Source organism: Scomber scombrus, chromosome 17 (genome assembly GCF_963691925.1).
Source record: "Scomber scombrus chromosome 17, fScoSco1.1, whole genome shotgun sequence".
In the NCBI taxonomy this organism is placed as follows: domain Eukaryota; kingdom Metazoa; phylum Chordata; class Actinopteri; order Scombriformes; family Scombridae; genus Scomber; species Scomber scombrus.
This window is the reverse complement of record NC_084986.1, coordinates 1-26,734: the sequence shown is the minus strand read 5'-3', so window position 1 is coordinate 26,734 and position 26,734 is coordinate 1. Positions and strand designations below refer to the sequence as shown.

At 43.7% G+C, this 26,734-nt stretch overlaps 2 protein-coding genes across 2 annotated transcripts in view; one reads left to right on the top strand and one right to left on the bottom strand.

The window, feature by feature from the left end:
* Nucleotides 1–23,506, bottom strand: part of LOC133997433 (transcription factor IIIB 90 kDa subunit-like) — a 30,525-nt gene extending 7,019 nt beyond the window's left edge. The window contains exons 1-6 of the mRNA XM_062437011.1: nucleotides 23,364–23,506; nucleotides 15,395–15,604; nucleotides 2,420–2,500; nucleotides 1,952–2,125; nucleotides 1,781–1,812; nucleotides 685–757 (exon numbers count right to left, since the gene is read on the bottom strand). Of these exons, the coding sequence (XP_062292995.1) occupies nucleotides 685–757; nucleotides 1,781–1,812; nucleotides 1,952–2,125; nucleotides 2,420–2,500; nucleotides 15,395–15,578 (544 nt within the window). The 5' untranslated portion in view covers nucleotides 15,579–15,604; nucleotides 23,364–23,506. The remainder of the gene's footprint in view (nucleotides 1–684; nucleotides 758–1,780; nucleotides 1,813–1,951; nucleotides 2,126–2,419; nucleotides 2,501–15,394; nucleotides 15,605–23,363) is intronic.
* A 334-nt stretch (nucleotides 23,507–23,840) lies between these two features.
* On the top strand, nucleotides 23,841–26,549 carry xrcc3 (X-ray repair complementing defective repair in Chinese hamster cells 3; the record flags this gene model as incomplete). The annotated part of the gene is given in 5 exon segments (XM_062437546.1): nucleotides 23,841–23,959; nucleotides 24,605–24,742; nucleotides 24,816–25,016; nucleotides 25,564–25,700; nucleotides 26,337–26,549. Coding segments are annotated over 5 exon segments (738 nt in total), but the record flags the coding sequence as incomplete, so codon positions are not given.
* Between the last annotated feature and the right edge of the window lie 185 nt (nucleotides 26,550–26,734).

Below are 26,734 nucleotides of genomic sequence, written 5' to 3'. Positions count from 1 at the left end.
AGGAGGAGAGGAGGAGGAGAGAGAGGAGGAGAGGGGGGGAGGAGAGGAGGAGAGGAGGAGGAGAGGAGGAGGAGAGGAGGAGAGGAGGAGAGGAGGAGGAAGGGGGGGGAGAGGAGGAGAGGAGGAGGAAAGGAGGAGGAGAGGAGGAGAGAGAGGAGGAGAGGAGGAGGAGATGGGGGGGAGGAGAGGAGGAGAGGAGAGGAGGAGGAGAGAGGAAGAGAGAGAGGAGGAGAGGAGGAGGAGAGGGGGAGGAGAGGGGGAGAGGAGGAGAGGAGGAGGAGAGGGGGAGGAGGAGGAGAGGAGGAGAGGAGGAGGAGGAGAGGAGGAGGACAGGGGGAGGAGGAGGAGGAGAGGAGGAGAGGAGGAGGACAGGGGGAGAGGAGGAGGAGAGGAGGAGAGAGAGGAGGAGAGGAGGAGGAGAGGAGGAGGACAGGGGGAGAGGAGGAGGAGAGGAGGAGGAGAGGAGGAGAGAGAGGAGGAGAGGAGGAGGAGGAGAGGAGGAGGAGAGGGGGAGGAGGAGGAGGAGAGGAGGAGAGGAGGAGGAGAGGGGGAGGAGGAGAGGAGCAGAGGAGGAGACCTGTCAATAGAATGATGTCATAAACACAGACATGATGTCACTAACCTGTCTATAGATCAGGGGTCAGGGGTCAGGGTTAGGGTTAGCAGGTTATCTAAAGTTCTCACCGATGGCCGGAGCGTTGATGCAGAGTTCTCGAGCCAACAGCAAGAAGGTCTTTCCCAAGATGTACACGTTCACCTGAACACAGACAACAGGTGAGGTCAGGTGAGGTCAGGTGAGGTCAGGTGAGTTCAGGTGAGGTCAGGTGAGGTCAGGTGAGGTCAGGTGTGTTCAGGTGAGGTCAGGTGAGGTCAGGTGTGTTCAGGTGAGGTCAGGTGAGGTCAGGTGAGTTCAGGTGAGTTCAGGTGAGGTCAGGTGTGTTCAGGTGAGGTCAGGTGAGGTCAGGTGTGTTCAGGTGAGGTCAGGTGAGGTCAGGTGTGTTCAGGTGAGGTCAGGTGAGGTCAGGTGTGTTCAGGTGAGGTCAGGTGAGGTCAGGTGAGGTCAGGTGTGTTCAGGTGAGGTCAGGTGAGGTCAGGTGAGGTCAGGTGTGTTCAGGTGAGGTCAGGTGAGGTCAGGTGAGGTCAGGTGTGTTCAGGTGAGGTCAGGTGAGGTCAGGTGAGTTCAGGTGAGGTCAGGTGAGGTCAGGTGTGTTCAGGTGAGGTCAGGTGAATTCAGGTGAGTTCAGGTGAGGTCAGGTGTGTTCAGGTGAGGTCAGGTGAGGTCAGGTGAGTTCAGGTGAGTTCAGGTGAGGTCAGGTGAGTTCAGGTGAGGTCAGGTGAGTTCAGGTTAGGTCAGGTGAGTTCAGGTGTGTTCAGGTGAGGTCAGGTGAGGTCAGGTAAGTTCAGGTGAGGTCAGGTGAGGTCAGGTGAGGTCAGGTGTGTTCAGGTGAGGTCAGGTGTGTTCAGGTGAGGTCAGGTGAGTTCAGGTGAGGTCAGGTGAGGTCAGGTGAGTTCAGGTGAGTTCAGGTGAGGTCAGGTGTGTTCAGGTGAGGTCAGGTGAGTTCAGGTGAGGTCAGGTGAGTTCAGGTGAGCTCAGGTGAGTTCAGGTGAGGTCAGGTGAGGTCAGGTGAGGTCAGGTGAGTTCAGGTGAGGTCAGGTGAGGTCAGGTGAGTTCAGGTGAGGTCAGGTGAGGTCAGGTGAGTTCAGGTGAGGTCAGGTGAGGTCAGGTGAGGTCAGGTGAGGTCAGGTGAGTTCAGGTGAGGTCAGGTGAGGTCAGTTATACCTGCAGCAGGTCGCTCAGGTCCAGCAACATGTCTGACAGCAGCTCAGGAAACAGCAGTGAGTCAAACACACACACACAGAAACACACACACAGAAACACACACACAGAAACACACACACACAGAAACACACACACACACAGAAACACACACACAGAGCGTTGCTAGGATACGTGGCGTCCCCTCGGTGCGGCAGACCAGGTAGAGGCAGGCGGCGATGACGTGCTCCATCTTCCGGCCGCGGGTCAGATGTTTACTAACAACCATCTTAAAGAAGTTAAAGGCCGTATCCAGACAGTGCTGGTTCAGCTGCAGCTGGCTGCCCAGGTGATGGATCTGCCTCTTACCTACACACACACACACACACACACACATATATATATATACACACACACACACACACACACATATATATATACACACACACACACATATATATATATACACACACACACACACATATATATATATACACACACACACACACACACATATATACACACACACACACACACACACACACACACAGACACATTATCAGTAAATATTCTTTAAGCCTTTTATAATATAATAATATAAATGATCAGATATGAGATCTTCACCATGATGATGAAGAAGATGAAGATGAAGATGATACTCACCGCTCTGCAGCGTCTGGGCTCTGGACTCTTTACCAACACTGGTGTGAAAACCAGAACCGAGGAGGGGAGCCTTCACCGGACCTGAGACCCAGACCAGATCTACGTTATGATCCCAGACAACCCACCTCATAAAATACACAAAAACTACTACACAACCCCTTCATAAAATACACAAAAACTACTACACAACCCACCTCATAAAATACACATAAACTACTACACAACCCACCTCATAAAATACACAAAAACTACTACACAACCCCACCTCATAAAATACACAAAAACTACTACACAACCCACCTCATAAAATACACAAAAACTACTACACAACCCCTTCATAAAATACACAAACTACTACACAACCCACCTCATAAAATACACAAAAACTACTACACAACCCACCTCATAAAATACACAAAAACTACTACACAACCCCTTCATAAAATACACAAAAACTACTACACAACCCCTTCATAAAATACACAAAAACTACTACACAACCCCTTCATAAAATACACATAAACTACTACACAACCCCTTCATAAAATACACAAAAACTACTACACAACCCCTTCATAAAATACACAAAAACTACTACACAACCCCTTCATAAAATACACAAAAACTACTACACAACCCCTTCATAAAATACACATAAACTACTACACAACCCCTTCATAAAATACACAAAAACTACTACACAACCCCTTCATAAAATACACAAAAACTACTACACAACCCCTTCATAAAATACACAAAAACTACTACACAACCCACCTCATAAAATACACAAAAACTACTACACAACCCCTTCATAAAATACACAAATGATGTCACAGAGTGGGCTCTGGATTTTAGGAGGAGTGAGGCCTCTGTAGCTTTCCATCTCTGCTAATCACACTCAATCAGCCTCAGGTGGGACCTCCTCTGTTACCATGACAACCAGGTGATTATCTCAAAGGCAGCAGAGCTGAAGCTTTCCCTCCTCACACAAAAGAGTTCAACATGAAGGCTGCTGCTGTCATCATCGGGTGAGTTCAACTCACCTGTACAAGAACGATAACCCTCACCTGTACAAGTAAGATAACCCTCACCTGTACAAGTAAGGTAACCCTCACATGTACAAGTAAGATAACCCTCACCTGTACAAGTAAGATAACCCTCACCTGTACAAGTAAGGTAACCCTCACCTGTACGGGTAAGATAACCCTCACCTGTGCAAGTAAGATAACCATCACCTGTACAAGTAAGATAACCCTCACCTGTACAAGTAAGATAACCCTCACCTGTACGGGTAAGATAACCCTCACCTGTACAAGTAAGATAACCCTCACCTGTACGGGTAAGATAACCCTCACCTGTACAAGTAAGATAACCCTCACCTGTACAAGTAAGATAACCCTCACCTGTACAAGTAAGGTAACCCTCACCTGTACAAGTAAGATAACCCTCACCTGTACAAGTAAGATTACCCTCACCTGTACAAGTAAGGTAACCCTCACCTGTACAAGTAAGATAACCCTCACCTGTACAAGTAAGGTAACCCTCACCTGTACAAGTAAGATAACCCTCACCTGTACAAGTAAGATAACCCTCACCTGTACAAGTAAGATAACCCTCACCTGTACAAGTAAGATAACCCTCACCTGTACAAGTAAGGTAAACCTCACCTGTACAAGTAAGGTAAACCTCACCTGTACAAGTAAGGTAACCCTCACCTGTACAAGTAAGATAACCCTCACCTGTACAAGTAAGATAACCCTCACCTGTACAAGTAAGATAACCCTCGCCTGTACAAGTAAGATAACCCTCGCCTGTACAAGTAAGATAACCCTCACCTGTACAAGTAAGATAACCCTCACCTGTACAAGTAAGATAACCCTCACCTGTACAAGTAAGATAACCCTCACCTGTACAAGTAAGATAACCCTCACCTGTACAAGTAAGATAACCCTCACCTGTACGGGTAGGATAACCCTCACCTGTACAAGTAAGATAACCCTCACCTGTACAAGTAAGATAACCCTCACCTGTACAAGTAAGATAACCCTCACCTGTACAAGTAAGGTAACCCTCGCCTGTACAAGTAAGATAACCCTCACCTGTACAAGTAAGATAACCCTCACCTGTACGGGTAGGATAACCCTCACCTGTACAAGTAAGATAACCCTCACCTGTACAAGTAAGATAACCCTCACCTGTACAAGTAAGATAACCCTCACCTGTACAAGTAAGGTAACCCTCACCTGTACAAGTAAGGTAACCCTCGCCTGTACGGGCAGGGTAACCCTCGCCTGTACGGGCAGGGTAACCCTCGCCTGTACGGGCAGGGTAACCCTCGCCTGTACGGGCAGGGTAACCCTCGCCTGTACGGGCAGGGTAACCCTCGCCTGTACGGGCAGGGTAACCCTCGCCTGTACGGGCAGGGTAACCCTCGCCTGTACGGGCAGGGTAACCCTCGCCTGTACGGGCAGGGTAACCCTCGCCTGTACGGGCAGGGTAACCCTCGCCTGTACGGGCAGGGTAACCCTCGCCTGTACGGGCAGGGTAACCCTCGCCTGTACGGGCAGGGTAACCCTCGCCTGTACGGGCAGGGTAACGCTCACCTGTACGGGCAGGGTAATGCTCACCTGAGCTGGTAAAAATGAACCTCAGTGTTTCTTTCAGACTCTTTATCAGTTACGTGTTTACTGACGGAGCACAACAAGGTAAACTGGTTTATTCTTTGCTGGTTTATTTCGGGTCTTTGCTGGTTTATTTCTGGTCTTTGCTGGTTTATTCTGTGCTGGTTTATTTCGGGTCTTTGCTGGTTTATTCTGTGCTGGTTTATTTCGGGTCATTGCTGGTTTATTTCGGGTCTTTGCTGGTTTATTCTGTGCTGGTTTATTTCGGGTCTTTGCTGGTTTATTTCGGGTCTGTGCTGGTTTATTTCGGGTCTTTGCTGGTTTATTCTGTGCTGGTTTATTTCGGGTCTTTGCTGGTTTATTCTGTGCTGTTTTATTTCGGGTCTGTGCTGGTTTATTTCGGGTCTTTGCTGGTTTATTCTGTGCTGGTTTATTTCGGGTCATTGCTGGTTTATTTCGGGTCATTGCTGGTTTATTTCGGGTCTGTGCTGGTTTATTTCGGGTCTTTGCTGGTTTATTCTGTGCTGGTTTATTTCGGGTCTTTGCTGGTTTATTCTGTGCTGGTTTATTTCGGGTCATTGCTGGTTTATTTCGGGTCTTTGCTGGTTTATTTCGGGTCCTGGTTTCCCAGTATATTAGCTGTAAACGAGTGTCCAGGTGAGCTGTGACCTTTGACCTCCAGATGCAGGGGCAGGTGTAGAGTGGGCGTGTCGGGACCGTTACCTGTGGATCCAGGTGACCTCAGCACAGGCGCCACGATTCGAGGCTGTAGGTCAGTGACTGTTCAGTAATATGGCTGCAGGGTTGTTACCATGGTAACCGTCTTTCTGTCCTGACGTAGATCAACATGGCGTCCACTCCATCAACGAGCAGCTGGCCTCCAGCTGCGGTTACACCATCAGCACCTTCAGGACCGACGGCTACACCACCTTCAGAGCCTCGTACTACTCCTGCTTCACCCACAGTCAGGTAACCCCACCCACAGCCAGGCAGCCCCACCCACAGCCAGGTAGCTCCACCCACAGCCAGGCAGCTCCACCCACAGCCAGGTAGCTCCACCCACAGCCAGGTAGCTCCAGGCAGCCTCACCCACAGCCAGGTAGGCCCACCCACAGCCAGGTAGCCCCACCCACAGCCAGGTAGCTCCACCCACAGCCAGGCAGCTCCACCCACAGCCAGGTAGCTCCACCCACAGCCAGGTAGCTCCACCCACAGCCAGGTAGCTCCACCCACAGCCAGGTAGCCCCACCCACAGCCAGGTAGCCCCACCCACAGCCAGGTAGCCCCACCCACAGCCAGGTAGCCCCACCCACAGCCAGGTAACCCCACCCACAGCCAGGTAGCCCCACACACAGCCAGGTAACCCCACCCACAGCCAGGTAACACCACCCACAGCCAGGCAACTCCACCCACAGCCAGGTAACCCCACCCACAGCCAGGTAACCCCACCCACAGCCAGGTAACCCCACCCACAGCCAGGCAACTCCACCCACAGCCAGGCAGCCCCACCCACAGCCAGGTAGCCCCACACACAGCCAGGTAACCCCACCCACAGCCAGGTAGCCCCACCCGGTGGTGACGGTTGGTGTTTCTGTGCAGAGCGACGAAGCGTTCTCCTTCAGATTTAACGTGATTGTCAGCAACGGCGGTTCCGGGTGGATCAGCAGACCAGTTTCTGCTGCCTGTTCTGGTCTGAGCTGGACTCACAGAGAGATCATCTGTGAGGAGGACTACATGGAGGTCTGAGCCGCATCCACCTTCACACTTCCAACTGAGAGGAAACCTGATCACTTACAGCTGCTGTCATCATGTCCACCAGGTGAATGTAAACCGTGAGTCTTCCTGTGGAGGTCAGCGGGGGGAGAGTGGACAGGTGTGGCAGAGGGCTTTCTCTCAGGTAACCATCACATCTGCAGACACAACTCTAACATCTGTGTGTGACTGCGATCCAAACTGTAGATGCAGTAAAATACAAATTCCACAAACGCTGCAAAAATTTGATGAAGGCCTGAAAAAACCTACAATTAGTTGTTTTTAAAAAGATCTGCATCCTATCATCTCACCCAGGTTAGGAACCACTGCTCTAGATCACTTCTAAAAGTCTGCGTTTATCTTCTGTCATGAACCCAAATAAGAGACCAGAACGTTCCTGTGAGTGTTTTCAGCGCTGTGGTTGGTTGGTGTTCAGGCTCAGAGGACGGCGAGCGCCGCCTGGCAGCTGATGTTCCTGCAGCGTGACGGACAGGTGAGCAGCATGACCCTCAGCGAGGCCCAGACGCAGGGCTACAGCCTGACTGCCACCGCCGGGAGGGTGGTGCTCCGATCTCGGTACAGCCCGCCGCAGGCTGAGCTGATGATGGTGAGTCAGCACATCTGATGTTAAACCCCAGCCAATGATAATCCAGAGATTTCATGACTGCAATATAGTTGTAGTGTTGTATAGTGTTTTTAATGAACTTTGCATTCGTTCTTCTCTGGCTGAGTCCAAATGTTCTCCGATCTGGACGTGTTGACATCAAGTCTGCGTGGACGGTCGCTTTTTAAGGGTTAGGGTTAAGGCGAGACAGAGCCTTAATTGTCTCCATGGAGATGAATTAAAAGTCCTGACTGTTAAAGGTTCTTAATATTACTCATCTGAGGATCCAAAAAGCATAACTGGATGAAACCAACCTCTGATTTTACAGATTAAAACAGGCGGTGATGAAACACTAACGGTCCTTTCTTAAATATTCAGATGGACGGTGTCCCCGTGGAAGTCGTCCGGGTTTCGCTGTTCTTCAAGCAGAAGTTGACGATGATGATGATCGACGTGTCCGTGGCCTGCACAGTCAGTAAGTCAGATCAGACCAAATCAATAATCCATCAAGGATTTCAGAGGCTTTGTGATTATTGAACCCATAAATGTTTGGAGATTTTGTAGCAGCAGCTTTTTTTAAAAAAGATACAATTTATTACGTTTTGAGCTCAACATTAAAATCTAGTCTCATGTCCAGTTTGCTGTTTGTGTTCCTCTGACTCACTGAATCAAAACATTGTTTGTAAGTGCTGATGGTTACTCTGTCCTCCTTCAGATTCGGGTTCTTTTGACGGCACCCAGCTGCTCTGGGACATCCCCCGGGTCATGACTCCTCTGGTTGGGGAAGGAGCAGCTCTTAAAAGTCAGAGTCTCAGTCTGGGGGTGGAGGGAGTGCTGCTGGACCAGCACACTGTGTCCGCCAGAGGTTTCAGTCTGGTTGAACAAGGAGGCCTGGTCCAAATCAGGGTTCCTTTCGGGGCAGAGGGCGGCTATAGAAAGGTGCGGTGGATCCCTCCCAGATTCAGACAAATCAAAACAAAGCGTGAAATTGTGCTACAGATGTCAGATCTGCAGTTGTATTCTTTGTCTTTCAGAGTTTGGTGGTGAACAACACATACAAGGAGACGTATGTGATCTACCTGCTGTACGAACACATCTTCTCTCTGCTGTACGAAGACGGCAGCAGCGTGGACACCAGGCACCGGCTGCTCAGGGTGCTCGACACGCCGCTACTCTGCCGACCAGCCTTCAGCGTGGACCGTACGTCAGCCAGCTTACACACCACGAGCCATTTTTACACTTTTTACATAAATTATTGTTCCACAAAATAACAGACATCAGTTTGGTCCTAAACAAAGTAAATGTGGTGCTTTAAATAAAGTCTGTCTGTATTAGTAGTACGTGTGGACTTCCTGTTTCTCCCTGTAGAGACCATGAGTGACGAGCAGGTGTTCAGAGTGTACCTGGGAAACATTCCTGCAGACGTCATTTTAGAGGAAGTCCGGATCAATGGGAAGCCGCTGCTGATGTCAGACACACCTGAACGAGGAATCAGTCCTGTAGTTGCCGTTAATGGCAGCCGAGCCTACGAGCTCCGGCTGCCCTTCGAGGACTCGCTGGTCCATTGGACGGTAAGGACTCCACACAGAACCGGTGTGAACTCTTTAATCCTGACTTTCAGTTTAGTCTTTTCTTGAAAATATTTATAAATATTTATTTTCATGAAGAGACTGATCATATAAATATGATCATAAAGACACTGCCGGGCTCACTATTATCCTCACTGTCCAGGATCTGCTGCTTATTTTAACTGGTCTCAAACACACGTGATACAAGTACACAGAGCAGGAAGAGCACTGTGGTTTCCTGGTTTTTATTCATGCAGGTTTTTAATTAAACACAGTTTTTCTTTTACGACCTCTGAGTGACATAAATGTAGAAAGACTTAAGGGAACATTGTCTCTGAAGCTGTTGTATTGCCTCGTTTTATATTTTGTTTTCCAACAGAACCTGGGTGAAGGTGCGGTGCAGTACTCCATAGATATAAACTTCACTTTAACTATCATGCCTGAGAGAGAATCCTACTACCATCACACCTTCATCAGAGCACAAGCATTCAACGCATGTAAGAACTGTTTCCTGCTCTCTGCTGCAGTGTTAAATACATCGTTTCACCTCTGAGATAAAGCCTGTAAGTCCTTTTTAAAATGTAAATCTTCTGCTTTTCAGTCCCACCAGAGATCACAGCTCAGTGCTCAGACGGAGGAATCACCTTCAGTGTGGTCCGACCGCCTCGAGCTGAGAGTCTCTGGGAGGTGGGTGTTGACCAGGAGCCTCTGACACCACAGCTGGCTGCACAAAGAGGGTACCACCTCTACAGCGACAGCCACAAAACCACCCTGGAAGTCCCCGTGTTCTCCATCGGATACACATATGAAGTAAGCCTCCATGACACTGACACCTGATCTCTACAGTTAAGTAGTCCTAAATGCATCAGCTGACCTCAGATAGTACCCCTCCCTCAAATCTCAACACTGTCCATTGTTGAGCCAGGAGGATGTTTAGGGATTTTAAGCCACTTTTGGTCCATCTTGGACTTATTTGGTTGACACAAACTCCAAGTCACAGAGCTAAATTCAAGTATCAGGATACAGTTTGATCCCACCTGCTCCTGGTTTATCTGGTCAATATGAAACCTGCTAGTGTATAGATCTATCATAATGTGAGTAAAGGAAAACCCTTCTGAGATCAGGCATCTGTTTTGTTTCTAGGGTATCAACCTGGCAAACTTTTATGGGACATTTTCGCTTCTTCTGAGAGACTCTAAAACTCTGGAAGTTCAGACATCCACCTCCAAACACTGCCTCTTCAAAACTGAGGACATGATAGGTAACCTGCACCCCTCTTCATGTTCAGTCCAGTGGGTCTATCCTGAGTTTCTGCACAGTCCTAACTAGTCACAAAGGAGTCCAAGACCAATCTCAGCATCTATTTTCATTTAAGATCAAACCAGCTCAAGGCCAAGTCGGCACACGTTTCACATTGATCCTGATCAGTCTGTTGTGTTGTCAGTCTGTTCTGCAGACGGGACCATGACAGTGGTGACAACTCCAACCTCCACCTGGCCCACAGTGCAGCCTGAAAGAACCACCCTGCTGGACCCCAGCTGTAGACCCAAACAGACAGACAGATCCAGAGTCCTGTTTGAGTTCAAGCTGGACTCCTGTGGGACCAGAGCCATGGTATGACGACACAGATTTAAATGGAATTATTTGCATGTTTTATGTGATACTAAACTGACCTTCTTATATCTGGATAGTCAAACATCTTGTTTTGGGATTTGTTGGGTTCATCTTTCATTGTTTTTTAGTGAGTGTCCTAAAGTACACTGAACAATATGAAAACAGAGATAACATGTGAATGAGCTCCAGGGTTCAGATGCTGTGTAAATGTTAAGATGTAGTCAGATTTTCAGAACTAAAGAATTTCAACAGGTTGGAGACTCGTACGTGGTTTATGAGAACGAGATCCTTCATGACAGACAGCTGATCACAGATGGGCCGAACATTATCTCCAGAGAATCTCAGTTCAAGTAAGGAAACCCAAAGTACCATCAGTACATGTTGAAGGACTCGTACACAAATGTAAAAGACCACTGATGAATAAATGTGTCCGAACAGGTTGACGGTGAGGTGCTTCTACCCGCTCAGTGGTGTCAACAGACTGTCTGTGGATCGGATCTCCAGATCAGAGAAGTCCGGATTTGGTTCAGTCAAAGTCTTCAAAAGCCTTAAAGGTCCTAGTCCTCTACATTCTTAATGATATGGGTGCTGTTTGGTTAGACTCAGATTCAGACTAAATGGAAATGTGTCTTTGGCACTGGAATATAACACCATGTGCACACACAAAACACAAATACATTAAAGGTAGGATAACATCTTAAGGTGACTGCAGTGATGAGTGAGTGGATTGTTCTTCCACCGCGTGTTAAAAGTTGGTGATTTCTATACGAGTGATCGGATTATGTCACATAGTAAACTTAAAGTCAGAGTGCAATAGACTAAAAGTAGTTAATGACTGAGCTTTGTCTCACACTAATGCTGATACAGTTAAAATGTGTTAATGATCAGCTGTTATAACTGGCAGCTCTATAATCAGCTGCAGGTCCGGTCCAGAATTAAACCAGAATTATTGAGATCTGTCTGAACTCATGTGACGGATGACGTGGTCTGAATGAGACGGACAGATTGTTGCCCAGCTGGCTCCTAGTGAGCGAGTGCTGGTTAGTGGAGAGAGAATCCACTTCCCCCTGTAGGCGTTGCCTTTAACGAGCGGACCGAGCCAGAATCCGCTTCCCCCTGTAGGCGTTGCCTTTAACGAGCGGACCGAGCCAGAATCCACTTCCCCCCTGTAGGCGTTGCCTTTAACGAGCGGACCGAGCCAGAATCCGCTTCCCCCTGTAGGCGTTGCCTTTAACGAGCGGACCGAGCCAGAATCCGCTTCCCCCTGTAGGCGTTGCCTTTAACGAGCGGACCGAGCCAGAATCCACTTCCCCCTGTAGGCGTTGCCTTTAACGAGCGGACCGAGCCAGAATCCGCTTCCCCCTGTAGGCGTTGCCTTTAACGAGCGGACCGAGCCAGAATCCGCTTCCCCCTGTAGGCGTTGCCTTTAACGAGCGGACCGAGCCAGAATCCGCTTCCCCCTGTAGGCGTTGCCTTTAACGAGCGGACCGAGCCAGAATCCGCTTCCCCCTGTAGGCGTTGCCTTTCACGAGCGGACCGAGCCAGAATCCGCTTCCCCCTGTAGGCGTTGCCTTTAACGAGCGGACCGAGCCAGAATCCGCTTCCCCCTGTCGGCGTTGCCTTTAACGAGCGGACCGAGCCAGAATCCGCTTCCCCCTGTAGGCGTTGCCTTTAACGAGCGGACCGAGCCAGAATCCGCTTCCCCCTGTAGGCGTTGCCTTTAACGAGCGGACCGAGCCAGAATCCGCTTCCCCCTGTAGGCGTTGCCTTTAACGAGCGGACCGAGCCAGAATCCGCTTCCCCCTGTAGGCGTTGCCTTTAACGAGCGGACCGAGCCAGAATCCACTTCCCCCTGTAGGCGTTGCCTTTAACGAGCGGACCGAGCCAGAATCCACTTCCCCCTGTAGGCGTTGCTTTTAACGAGCAGACCGAGCCAGAATCCACTTCCCCCTGTAGGCGTTGCTTTTAACGAGCAGACCGAGCCAGAATCCACTTCCCCCTGTAGGCGTTGCTTTTAACGAGCAGACCGAGCCAGAATCCACTTCCCCCTGTAGGCGTTGCTTTTAACGAGCAGACCGAGCCAGAATCCAGGCTCCGCACTCACACGTCTGATGTGAGAAACAATTCAGAATTTTTGTGTTTTTTGTTTTTCCAGATTCAACAGAAGAACCAACCGACTGTTCTCATCAGACTTTTGGAAATACCGTTGATATCCCGTCAAAACCGGTGCACCAAACCCCCCAAACCCCAGCAACAGGAGGAGTCCTGCACCAACCTGGCATTAGACCTAAGCCCAAACCTGGACCCAGCCACTTCATCACAGTACCAGGAAGCCTCAACAAGCTTCCCCTCTCCTCCCAAAACCTCCAGATGTTTCCAAACCTTTCTCCTCTTGATGAAGTCCCTCTCCAGGGTCCAGGTCTTGGTCATTTGTCCCAGGTGGAAGACCAACATTTGTTCCGGGCTGACCCGACTTTGAGCCACTACAGGTCCTCTGCTGTTGGGATAGAAATGGCCAACACTGAAGAGAGATCTGGCTATGAGCCACAGAGTCAGTATGATCCTTCTCAAACCCAACAGCTTTACCACATCCTTCAAACACCGGGCCAGTACAGCCAAGACCACATCACTAGCACCAAACTGCTCCTGCCTGGCACAGATACTACCTATATCCCAACTGTTGATGCCACACACATTACATCCAAAACTATCATCCCGGACTTGTCTGGAGACACTCCAGTTGCATTCCAGCATCTCGGCATGGATTCTAACGAAACCAACGTCGACCAAGACCTGGACAGAACTGCGTCCATCAAAAGGAGGAATGTCAAGACGCTTCAATCCAGGGCGCAAAACATCAGAGTTAAACCTCTGAGACAATTAGCATCTTCTGGGTATCATCTAAGCCAGAAACCCAGTATCCAACCAGCATATTCACCAGGCTCCAGTCCCTCCCAGTACACCACGGGTCAGACGGCTGCCAGCAGTGATGAGAAACGCCGGATGTCTCATCAGGTTCCTGACCGCAAAGGTTCAAACACTATTAACTGGACCCCTTCACCGGAGAGACCGGCTACACTGAGACAGGAACAAGGTTTTCACAGTATCCGAGTAAAACCGGATCAATCAGCAGTGATCCACTTAACCAATTTAACCCCAAACCATCAAGGACACCGGCAGACACTGGTCCCATCTGTGGCGGAGACAGGAAACAGTCAATCTGCTTCTACTCCAAAAATATCAGCAGGTAGAGAAAGGAGGAGGATATTATATTCTTAGAGGAGCAGCTGGTGTTGCAGATGTATATTATAACTATGGAAATGTTGTTTTAATGTATTTTTCCATCAGGAGCCTCCCACATCAGAGTCAGACCTGCTCTCAGTATCCCAGGAAGACTCCAGACTGCAGATCAGTCCAGACTACAGAACCTAGACCCTGTAACCAGAGGGGGAACCAGCAGGACGTCCAACTTCAAACTACAGAATCTTCCAAAAAGCCTTCTCAGCGTCAAAGAATATAAACCAACCAACCCATACACAGCGAGCCCTGGTAGTTCAGGTTCAGACCTGAAGACCCACATCAGGTCTGACTGCAGTGGTCAGTCTGGAGTCAGTGTTCACCAGGGCATCACGAGAGGTACAAACACTTTACACCTGAATGTGTAGCTTAATAGTTGATGTCATAAAGCAGTTTGTTCTGATGTTTACTGTTGGATCTGTTTTTTCTAGGTAAACGGACCAGCTGAAGAACAGGAACTAAACCTTCTGTCTGATTCAATAAAGGTTCAGTTTGTTCATTCAGATGTTTGAGTTTGTTACGTGTTCACATCGGAGGCCACATTATCCATTTCCTGCAGATAGACAATCTCACTTCCTGTTCAGACGAGCATGCACGTGTCTCTAAAGCATCTGATGCAGCTGTTTCTTTATTAAGGTAACGTTCATTATTTTAGTGTGAAGGTGGACGAGAAACGAGGCTATAAAACTGAACCATGAGTATGCACCGCTTTATAAATGAACACCATGCAGTTGTGAACCTCCTAGCTTACTGACTACAGTTGTCTACTGGTTTCAGTCCCACAATGAACCATAAACTGAACTGTTTCTGTTACACCTGCTCAGAGCTAACAGGTTAAATTACACCTGATTCAAACATGATGTTCACAGGACCTCGTTAAACAGGTGACGGGTCAGGTGATCACAGGACCTCATTAAACAGGTGACGGGTCAGGTGATCACAGGACCTCAAACAGGTGACGGGTCAGGTGATCACAGGACCTCATTAAACAGGTGACGGGTCAGGTGATCACAGGACCTCAAACAGGTGACGGGTCAGGTGATCACAGGACCTCAAACAGGTGACGGGTCAGGTGATCACAGGACCTCATTAAACAGGTGACGGGTCAGGTGTTCACAGGACCTCAAACAGGTGACGGGTCAGGTGATCACAGGACCTCATTAAACAGGTGACGGGTCAGGTGATCACAGGACCTCAAACAGGTGACGGGTCAGGTGTTCACAGGACCTCAAACAGGTGACGGGTCAGGTGATCACAGGACCTCATTAAACAGGTGACGGGTCAGGTGATCACAGGACCTCAAACAGGTGACGGGTCAGGTGATCACAGGACCTCGTTAAACAGGTGACGGATCAGGTGATCACAGGACCTCATTAAACAGGTGACGGGTCAGGTGATCACAGGACCTCGTTAAACAGGTGACGGATCAGGTGATCACAGGACCTCATTAAACAGGTGACGGATCAGGTGATCACAGGACCTCATTAAACAGGTGACGGGTCAGGTGACGTCTCACCGTCAGCGGAGACAAACTGTCCCACGGCCGACGACACGCCTCCGCTTCCCTCCACAAACTGGACCTCAGAGACGATGATGTTGTCCTCCAGAACCGAGCCGCAGTTGGTGCATACTGCGCTGCCGCGGGCCTGGTCCACATCGATGTCCGACCCGCCGCAGGTCCTGCACAGCCTGGAGCTCATGGTGCTGAGGTCAAAGGTCACTCCACCTGAGATGGTCACAGGTTAGAATCACAGCTTTACGTCTTTATATATAAACACTGAACGTTACTCTATATATATATATATATAAACACTGAACGTTACTCTATATATAAACACACTGAACGTTACTCTATATATATAAACACTGAACGTTACTCTATATATATAAACACTGAACGTTACTCTATATATATAAACACTGAACGTTACTCTATATATAAACACTGAACGTTACTCTATATATAAACACACTGAACGTTACTCTATATATAAACACTGAACGTTACTCTATATATATAAACACTGAACGTTACTCTATATATATATAAACACTGAACGTTACTCTATATATAAACACTGAACGTTACTCTATATATAAACACTGAACGTTACTCTATATATAAACACACTGAACGTTACTCTATATATAAACACTGAACGTTACTCTATATATAAACACACTGAACGTTACTCTATATATAAACACTGAACGTTACTCTATATATAAACACACTGAACGTTACTCTATATATAAACACTGAACGTTACTCTATATATATAAACACTGAACGTTACTCTATATATAAACACACTGAACGTTACTCTATATATAAACACTGAACGTTACTCTATATATATAAACACTGAACGTTACTCTATATATATAAACACTGAACGTTACTCTATATATATAAACACTGAACGTTACTCTATATATATAAACACTGAACGTTACTCTATATATAAACACTGAACGTTACTCTATATATATAAACACTGAACGTTACTCTATATATAAACACTGAACGTTACTCTATATATATAAACACACTGAACGTTACTCTATATATATAAACACACTGAACGTTACTCTATATATATAAACACACTGAACGTTACTCTATATATATAAACACTGAACGTTACTCTATATATATAAACACTGAACGTTACTCTATATATATAAACACTGAACGTTACTCTATATATATAAACACTGAACGTTACTCTATATATAAACACTGAACGTTACTCTATATATAAACACTGAACGTTACTCTATATATAAACGCTGAATGTTACTCTATATATATAAACACTGAATGTTACTCTATATATAAACGCTGAACGTTACTCTATATATAAACACTGAACGTTACTCTATATATATAAACACTGAACGTTACTCTATATATAAACACTGAACGTTACTCTATATATATAAACACTGAACGTTACTCTATATATATAAACACTGAACGTTACTCTATATATATAAACACTGAACGTTACTCTATATATATAAACACTGAACGTTACTCTATATATATAAACACTGAACGTTACTCTATATATATAAACACTGAACGTTACTCTATATATAAACACTGAACGTTACTCTATATATAAACACTGAACGTTACTCTATATATATAAACACTGAACGTTACTCTATATATATAAACACACTGAACGTTACTCTATATATATAAACACTGAACGTTACTCTATATATATAAACACTGAACGTTACTCTATATATATAAACACTGAACGTTACTCTATATATATAACACACTGAACGTTACTCTATATATATAAACACTGAACGTTACTCTATATATAAACACTGAACGTTACTCTATATATATATAAACACTGAACGTTACTCTATATATAAACACTGAACGTTACTCTATATATAAACACACTGAACGTTACTCTATATATAAACACTGAACGTTACTCTATATATATAAACACTGAACGTTACTCTATATATAAACACTGAACGTTACTCTATATATATAAACACTGAACGTTACTCTATATATAAACACGCTGAACGTTACTCTATATATATAAACGCTGAACGTTACTCTATATATATAAACACTGAACGTTACTCTATATATATAAACGCTGAACGTTACTCTATATATATAAACACTGAACGTTACTCTATATATATAAACACTGAACGTTACTCTATATATAAACACACTGAACGTTACTCTATATATATATATATAAACACTGAACGTTACTCTATATATAAACACACTGAACGTTACTCTATATATATAAACGCTGAACGTTACTCTATATATATAAACACTGAACGTTACTCTATATATAAACACTGAACGTTACTCTATATATATAAACACACTGAACGTTACTCTATATATATAAACGCTGAACGTTACTCTATATATAAACACTGAACGTTACTCTATATATATAAACGCTGAACGTTACTCTATATATATAAACACTGAACGTTACTCTATATATAAACGCTGAACGTTACTCTATATATAAACACACTGAACGTTACTCTATATATATAAACACTGAACGTTACTCTATATATATAAACACTGAACGTTACTCTATATATAAACACTGAACGTTACTCTATATATATAAACACTGAACGTTACTCTATATATATATAAACACTGAACGTTACTCTATATATATAAACACTGAACGTTACTCTATATATAAACTCACTGAACGTTACTCTATATATATAAACACTGAACGTTACTCTATATATATAAACACTGAACGTTACTCTATATATAAACACACTGAACGTTACTCTATATATATAAACACTGAACGTTACTCTATATATAAACTCACTGAACGTTACTCTATATATAAACACTGAACGTTACTCTATATATAAACACTGAACGTTACTCTATATATATAAACACTGAACGTTACTCTATATATATAAACACTGAACGTTACTCTATATATAAACACACTGAACGTTACTCTATATATATAAACGCTGAACGTTACTCTATATATATAAACACTGAACGTTACTCTATATATATAAACACTGAACGTTACTCTATATATATAAACGCTGAACGTTACTCTATATATATAAACACTGAACGTTACTCTATATATAAACACTGAACGTTACTCTATATATATAAACACACTGAACGTTACTCTATATATATAAACACTGAACGTTACTCTATATATAAACACTGAACGTTACTCTATATATATAAACACACTGAACGTTACTCTATATATATAAACACTGAACGTTACTCTATATATAAACGCTGAACGTTACTCTATATATAAACACTGAACGTTACTCTATATATATAAACACTGAACGTTACTCTATATATATAAACACTGAACGTTACTCTATATATATAAACACTGAACGTTACTCTATATATAAACACTGAACGTTATTCTATATATAAACACTGAACGTTACTCTATATATATAAACACTGAACGTTACTCTATATATAAACACTGAACGTTACTCTATATATATAAACACCTGAACGTTACTCTATATATATAAACACTGAACGTTACTCTATATATAAACACTGAACGTTACTCTATATATATAAACACTGAACGTTACTCTATATATATAAACACTGAACGTTACTCTATATATAAACACACTGAACGTTACTCTATATATATAAACACTGAACGTTACTCTATATATATAAACACTGAACGTTACTCTATATATAAACACTGAACGTTACTCTATATATAAACACTGAACGTTACTCTATATATATAAACACTGAACGTTACTCTATATATATAAACACTGAACGTTACTCTATATATATAAACACTGAACGTTACTCTATATATAAACACTGAACGTTACTCTATATATATAAACACTGAACGTTACTCTATATATAAACACTGAACGTTACTCTATATATATAAACACACTGAACGTTACTCTATATATAAACGCTGAACGTTACTCTATATATATAAACACTGAACGTTACTCTATATATAAACACTGAACGTTACTCTATATATAAACACTGAACGTTACTCTATATATATAAACACTGAACGTTACTCTATATATAAACACTGAACGTTACTCTATATATATAAACGCTGAACGTTACTCTATATATAAACACTGAACGTTACTCTATATATATAAACACTGAACGTTACTCTATATATATAAACACTGAACGTTACTCTATATATATAAACACACTGAACGTTACTCTATATATATAAACGCTGAACGTTACTCTATATATATAAACACACTGAACGTTACTCTATATATATAAACGCTGAACGTTACTCTATATATATAAACACTGAACGTTACTCTATATATAAACACTGAACGTTACTCTATATATAAACACACTGAACGTTACTCTATATATATAAACACTGAACGTTACTCTATATATAAACACTGAACGTTACTCTATATATATAAACACACTGAACGTTACTCTATATATATAAACACTGAACGTTACTCTATATATAAACGCTGAACGTTACTCTATATATATAAACACTGAACGTTACTCTATATATAAACACTGAACGTTACTCTATATATAAACGCTGAACGTTACTCTATATATATAAACACTGAACGTTACTCTATATATAAACACTGAACGTTACTCTATATATATAAACACTGAACGTTACTCTATATATAAACACTGAACGTTACTCTATATATAAACACACTGAACGTTACTCTATATATAAACACTGAATGTTACTCTATATATATAAACACTGAACGTTACTCTATATATAAACACTGAACGTTACTCTATATATAAACACTGAACGTTACTCTATATATAAACACTGAACGTTACTCTATATATATAAACACTGAATGTTACTCTATATATATAAACACTGAACGTTACTCTATATATATAAACACTGAACGTTACTCTATATATATAAACACTGAACGTTACTCTATATATAAACACTGAACGTTACTCTATATATAAACACTGAACGTTACTCTATATATATAAACACACTGAACGTTACTCTATATATAAACACTGAACGTTACTCTATATATAAACACTGAACGTTACTCTATATATAAACACTGAACGTTACTCTATATATAAACACTGAACGTTACTTTATATATATAAACACTGAACGTTACTCTATATATAAACACTGAACGTTACTCTATATATATAAACACTGAACGTTACTCTATATATATAAACACTGAACGTTACTCTATATATATAAACACTGAACGTTACTCTATATATAAACACACTGAACGTTACTCTATATATATAAACACTGAACGTTACTCTATATATATAAACACTGAACGTTACTCTATATATATAAACACTGAACGTTACTCTATATATATAAACACTGAACGTTACTCTATATATATAAACACTGAACGTTACTCTATATATATAAACACTGAATGTTACTCTATATATAAACACTGAACGTTACTCTATATATAAACACTGAACGTTACTCTATATATATAAACGCTGAACGTTACTCTATATATATAAACGCTGAACGTTACTCTATATATAAACACTGAACGTTACTCTATATATATAAACACACTGAATGTTACTCTATATATATAAACACTGAACGTTACTCTATATATAAACACTGAACGTTACTCTATATATATAAACACACTGAACGTTACTCTATGTATATAAACACTGAACGTTACTCTATATATAAACACTGAACGTTACTCTATATATATAAACACTGAACGTTACTCTATATATATAAACACACTGAACGTTACTCTATATATAAACACACTGAACGTTACTCTATATATATAAACACTGAACGTTACTCTATATATAAACACTGAACGTTACTCTATATATAAACACTGAACGTTACTCTATATATATAAACACTGAACGTTACTCTATATATAAACACTGAACGTTACTCTATATATATAAACACACTGAACGTTACTCTATATATAAACACTGAACGTTACTCTATATATAAACACTGAACGTTACTCTATATATATATAAACACTGAACGTTACTCTATATATAAACACTGAACGTTACTCTATGTATATAAACACACTGAACGTTACTTTATATATATAAACACTGAACGTTACTCTATATATAAACACTGAACGTTACTCTATATATATAAACACACTGAACGTTACTCTATATATATAAACACTGAACGTTACTCTATATATAAACACTGAACGTTACTCTATATATAAACACTGAACGTTACTCTATATATATAAACACTGAACGTTACTCTATATATAAACACTGAACGTTACTCTATATATATAAACACACTGAACGTTACTCTATATATATAAACACTGAACGTTACTCTATATATAAACACACTGAACGTTACTCTATATATATAAACACTGAACGTTACTCTATATATATAAACACTGAACGTTACTCTATATATATAAACACTGAACGTTACTCTATATATATAAACACTGAACGTTACTCTATATATATAAACACTGAACGTTACTCTATATATATAAACACTGAATGTTACTCTATATATAAACACTGAACGTTACTCTATATATAAACACTGAACGTTACTCTATATATATAAACGCTGAACGTTACTCTATATATATAAACGCTGAACGTTACTCTATATATAAACACTGAACGTTACTCTATATATATAAACACACTGAATGTTACTCTATATATATAAACACTGAACGTTACTCTATATATAAACACTGAACGTTACTCTATATATATAAACACACTGAACGTTACTCTATGTATATAAACACTGAACGTTACTCTATATATAAACACTGAACGTTACTCTATATATATAAACACTGAACGTTACTCTATATATATAAACACACTGAACGTTACTCTATATATAAACACACTGAACGTTACTCTATATATATAAACACTGAACGTTACTCTATATATAAACACTGAACGTTACTCTATATATAAACACTGAACGTTACTCTATATATATAAACACTGAACGTTACTCTATATATAAACACTGAACGTTACTCTATATATATAAACACACTGAACGTTACTCTATATATAAACACTGAACGTTACTCTATATATAAACACTGAACGTTACTCTATATATATATAAACACTGAACGTTACTCTATATATAAACACTGAACGTTACTCTATGTATATAAACACACTGAACGTTACTTTATATATATAAACACTGAACGTTACTCTATATATAAACACTGAACGTTACTCTATATATATAAACACACTGAACGTTACTCTATATATATAAACACTGAACGTTACTCTATATATAAACACTGAACGTTACTCTATATATAAACACTGAACGTTACTCTATATATATAAACACTGAACGTTACTCTATATATAAACACTGAACGTTACTCTATATATATAAACACACTGAACGTTACTCTATATATAAACACTGAACGTTACTCTATATATAAACACTGAACGTTACTCTATGTATATAAACACACTGAACGTTACTCTATGTATATAAACACTGAACGTTACTCTATATATAAACACTGAACGTTACTCTATATATATAAACACTGAACGTTACTCTATATATATAAACACTGAACGTTACTCTATATATATAAACACTGAACGTTACTCTATATATATATATATATATATATATATATATATAGATATATATATATATATATATATATATATATATAAACACTGAACGTTACTCTATATATATATATATATATATATATATATATATAAACACTATACTATATATTAACTAACTCTTTATAGCAGATCAGGTTCGGAGCTGTTAGGGGTTTTATATAATATAATTGATCAGGGTTAATCGATCACTCACCGTGAGTAGAAACCGGTCAGAGTCGGTCTGTCGGTCAGAAACACGTTAATCCATCTGAAGCTGAGGCCAGTCTGCGGATCGATACGCTGATTATTGGTAAAACACCGAAAACTGATCAGCTTGCTGTTAGTGATCAATGTTTGTTTCCCTTCAGGTGACGCGCTGAGATGACGTCATACGTCCGGGGGGGGGGGGGTTAATGTTTAATATCATTATTAACATTATTATATATTTATAAATACTATTATATATGTATTATTACTATTATACATGTATTAATATTATTATACATAATATTTATATTTATTTATATTTAAACTTCTGGAGTTTCCGTTCGGGCCCCGCCCCCCTCTCCGGCGGCGCGTGATGACGTGTCGTGTAGAGGCGGGAAACTTTCTGGGCAGAAAGAAACAAACCGACGCTAAATACAGCTGTTTCCGGTCCTTTCTGTCCCGGTGGTCCCGGTAGTTCCTGTAGTCGCAGTGGTCCCGGTGGTCCCGATATTTCTGGTTGCCCCGGTAGTCCCGGTAGCTCCGGTGGTCCCGGTATGGAGCAGCTGGAGCTGAGCAGCAGGATCAGAGCCGCTGCGAGGAGAGGTTAATATGACGTCACTGTGTTTACTATGATGGTTCAGCGGTTACCCTGGTGACCGGGTTCAGCTGTTACCGTGGTGACCTGGTTCAGTGGTAACCATGGTGACCAGGTTCAGCTGTTACCGTTGTGACTGGGTTCAGCTGTTACCGTGGTGACCAGGTTCAGCGGTTACCATGATGACCGGGTTCAGTTGTTACCTGGTGACCGGGTTCAGCTGTTACCGTGGTGATCTGGTTCAGCGGTTACCATGATGACCGGGTTCAGTTGTTACCTGGTGACCGGGTTCAGCTGTTACCGTGGTGACCAGGTTCAGCGGTTACCATGATGACCGGGTTCAGTTGTTACCTGGTGACCGGGCTCAGCTGTTACCGTGGTGATCTGGTTCAGCGGTTACCATGGTGACCGGGTTAAGCTGTTACCTGGTGACCGGGTTCAGCTGTTACCGTGGTGACCGGGTTCAGCTGTTACCGTGGTGACCGGGTTCAGCTGTTACCATGGTGACCGGGCTCAGCTGTTACCGTGGTGACCTTGCTCAGCGGGTTACCGTGGTGACCGGGTTCAGCTGGTTACCGTGGTGACCGGGTTCAGCGGGTTACCGTGGTGACCTGGTTCAGCGGGTTACCATGGTGACGTGTCTCCTCCTACAGCTAACCTGAGCTCCGTGGGGGACGTGCTGTGTTTTTCGGGGCGGGACCTGCAGAGACTCACCGGTCTTTCTCGCTCTGACATCGATCAGCTGATCCAAGCCGCCGCCGCTGCCGCCAGCCGGAGCCGACCAATCACAGGTCAGAGCAGACAGCGGGCTGCAGGTTATCTGGTGTGATGTCATAGCGTGTTAACCTGCGCGTGTGTCCGCAGCTCTGATCCTGACTCGCGGGTTCGAGTCCGGCCACAGACTAAGCCTCGGCTGCCCCGTGCTGGACCGGCTTCTGGGGGGGGGGCTGCCTGTGGGGGGGGTCACCGAGCTGGCAGGGGAGAGCGGAGCCGGGAAGACCCAGCTGGGTCTGCAGCTGTGCCTGTCTGTGCAGTACCCCCCCCACCATGGAGGCCTGGGCTCAGGTCAGTGAACGCACCACACAGGCAGGGCGCAGGTCAGTGAACACACCACATAGGCAGGGATCAGGTCAGTGAACACACCACATAGGCAGGGCTCAGGTCAGTGAACGCACCACACAGGCAGGGCTCAGGTCAGTGAACGCACCACATAGGCAGGGATCAGGTCAGTGAACACACCACATAGGCAGGGCTCAGGTCAGTGAACGCACCACACAGGCAGGGCTCTGGTCAGTGAACGCACCACATAGGCAGGGCGCAGGTCAGTGAACGCACCACACAGGCAGGGATCAGGTCAGTGAACGCACCACATAGGCAGGGCTCAGGTCAGTGAACGCACCACACAGGCAGGGCTCAGGTCAGTGAACGCACCACACAGGCAGGGCGCAGGTCAGTGAACGCACCACACAGGCAGGGCTCAGGTCAGTGAACGCACCACACAGGCAGGGCTCAGGTCAGTGAACGCACCACACAGGCAGGTCTGTCTGTCACTCAGTAACCTGTCTGTCTCTCAGTAACCTGTCTGTCTCTCAGTAACCTGTCTGTCTCTCAGGAGCGGTGTATATCTGCACAGAGGACAGGTTTCCCAGCAGGCGTCTCCAGCAGCTGATTGGACAGCAGCGTCTTCCCACCGACATCACCTGTCTCACCTTCACTGACCAAATATACATAGAACACACTGCAGACATGGTGAGACCTGTCTGTCTGTCACCTGTCTGTCTCTCTGTCTGTCTGTGTGTCTGTCTGTCTCTCACCTGTCTATCCCAGGCGTCCCTGCAGACCTGTCTGTCTATCACCTGTCTGTCTCTCACCTGTCTGTCCCAGGCGTCCCTGCAGACCTGTCTGTCTATCACCTGTCTGTCTCTCACCTGTCTGTCCCAGGCGTCCCTGCAGACCTGTCTGTCTATCACCTGTCTGTCTCTCACCTGTCTGTCCCAGGCGTCCCTGCAGACCTGTCTGTATATCACCTGTCTGTCTCTCACCTGTCTGTCCCAGGCGTCCCTGCAGACCTGTCTGTCTATCACCTGTCTGTCTCTCACCTGTCTGTCTATCACCTGTCTGTCTCTCACCTGTCTGTCCCAGGCGTCCCTGCAGACCTGTCTGTCTCTCACCTGTCTGTCTCTCACCTGTCTGTCCCAGGCGTCCCTGCAGACCTGTCTGTCTCTCACCTGTCTGTCTCTCACCTGTCTGTCCCAGGCGTCCCTGCAGACCTGTCTGTCTCTCACCTGTCTGTCTCTCACCTGTCTGTCCCAGGCGTCCCTGCAGACCTGTCTGTCTCTCAACTGTCTGTCTCTCACCTGTCTGTCTCTCACCTGTCTGTCCCAGGCGTCCCTGCAGACCTGTCTGTCTCGCCGCGTCCCCGTCCTGCTGGCTCGAGGTCTGGTCCGTCTTGTCGTCGTGGACTCGGTGGCGTCTTTGTTCAGGTCGGAGTTCCAGGCTTCTGATTGGCTGGAGAGGACGAGACACCTGCTGAGCTTCTCTTCCTGTTTACATAACCTGAGCCAGGAGTTCAACACACCTGTCCTCTGCATCAACCAGGTAACCACAGTAACCACCATGGTAACCATGGTAACGACCGCTTCACAGGGTCCTCAGTACTTCATCTCTGCTGGACTGATGGAGACGTGTGTGTGTGTGTGTGTGTGTGTGTGTGTGTGTGTGTGTGTGTTTATTAATGTGTGTGTAGGGTGAGAGAGGGGAGAGAGAGAGGAAGGAGAGAGGAA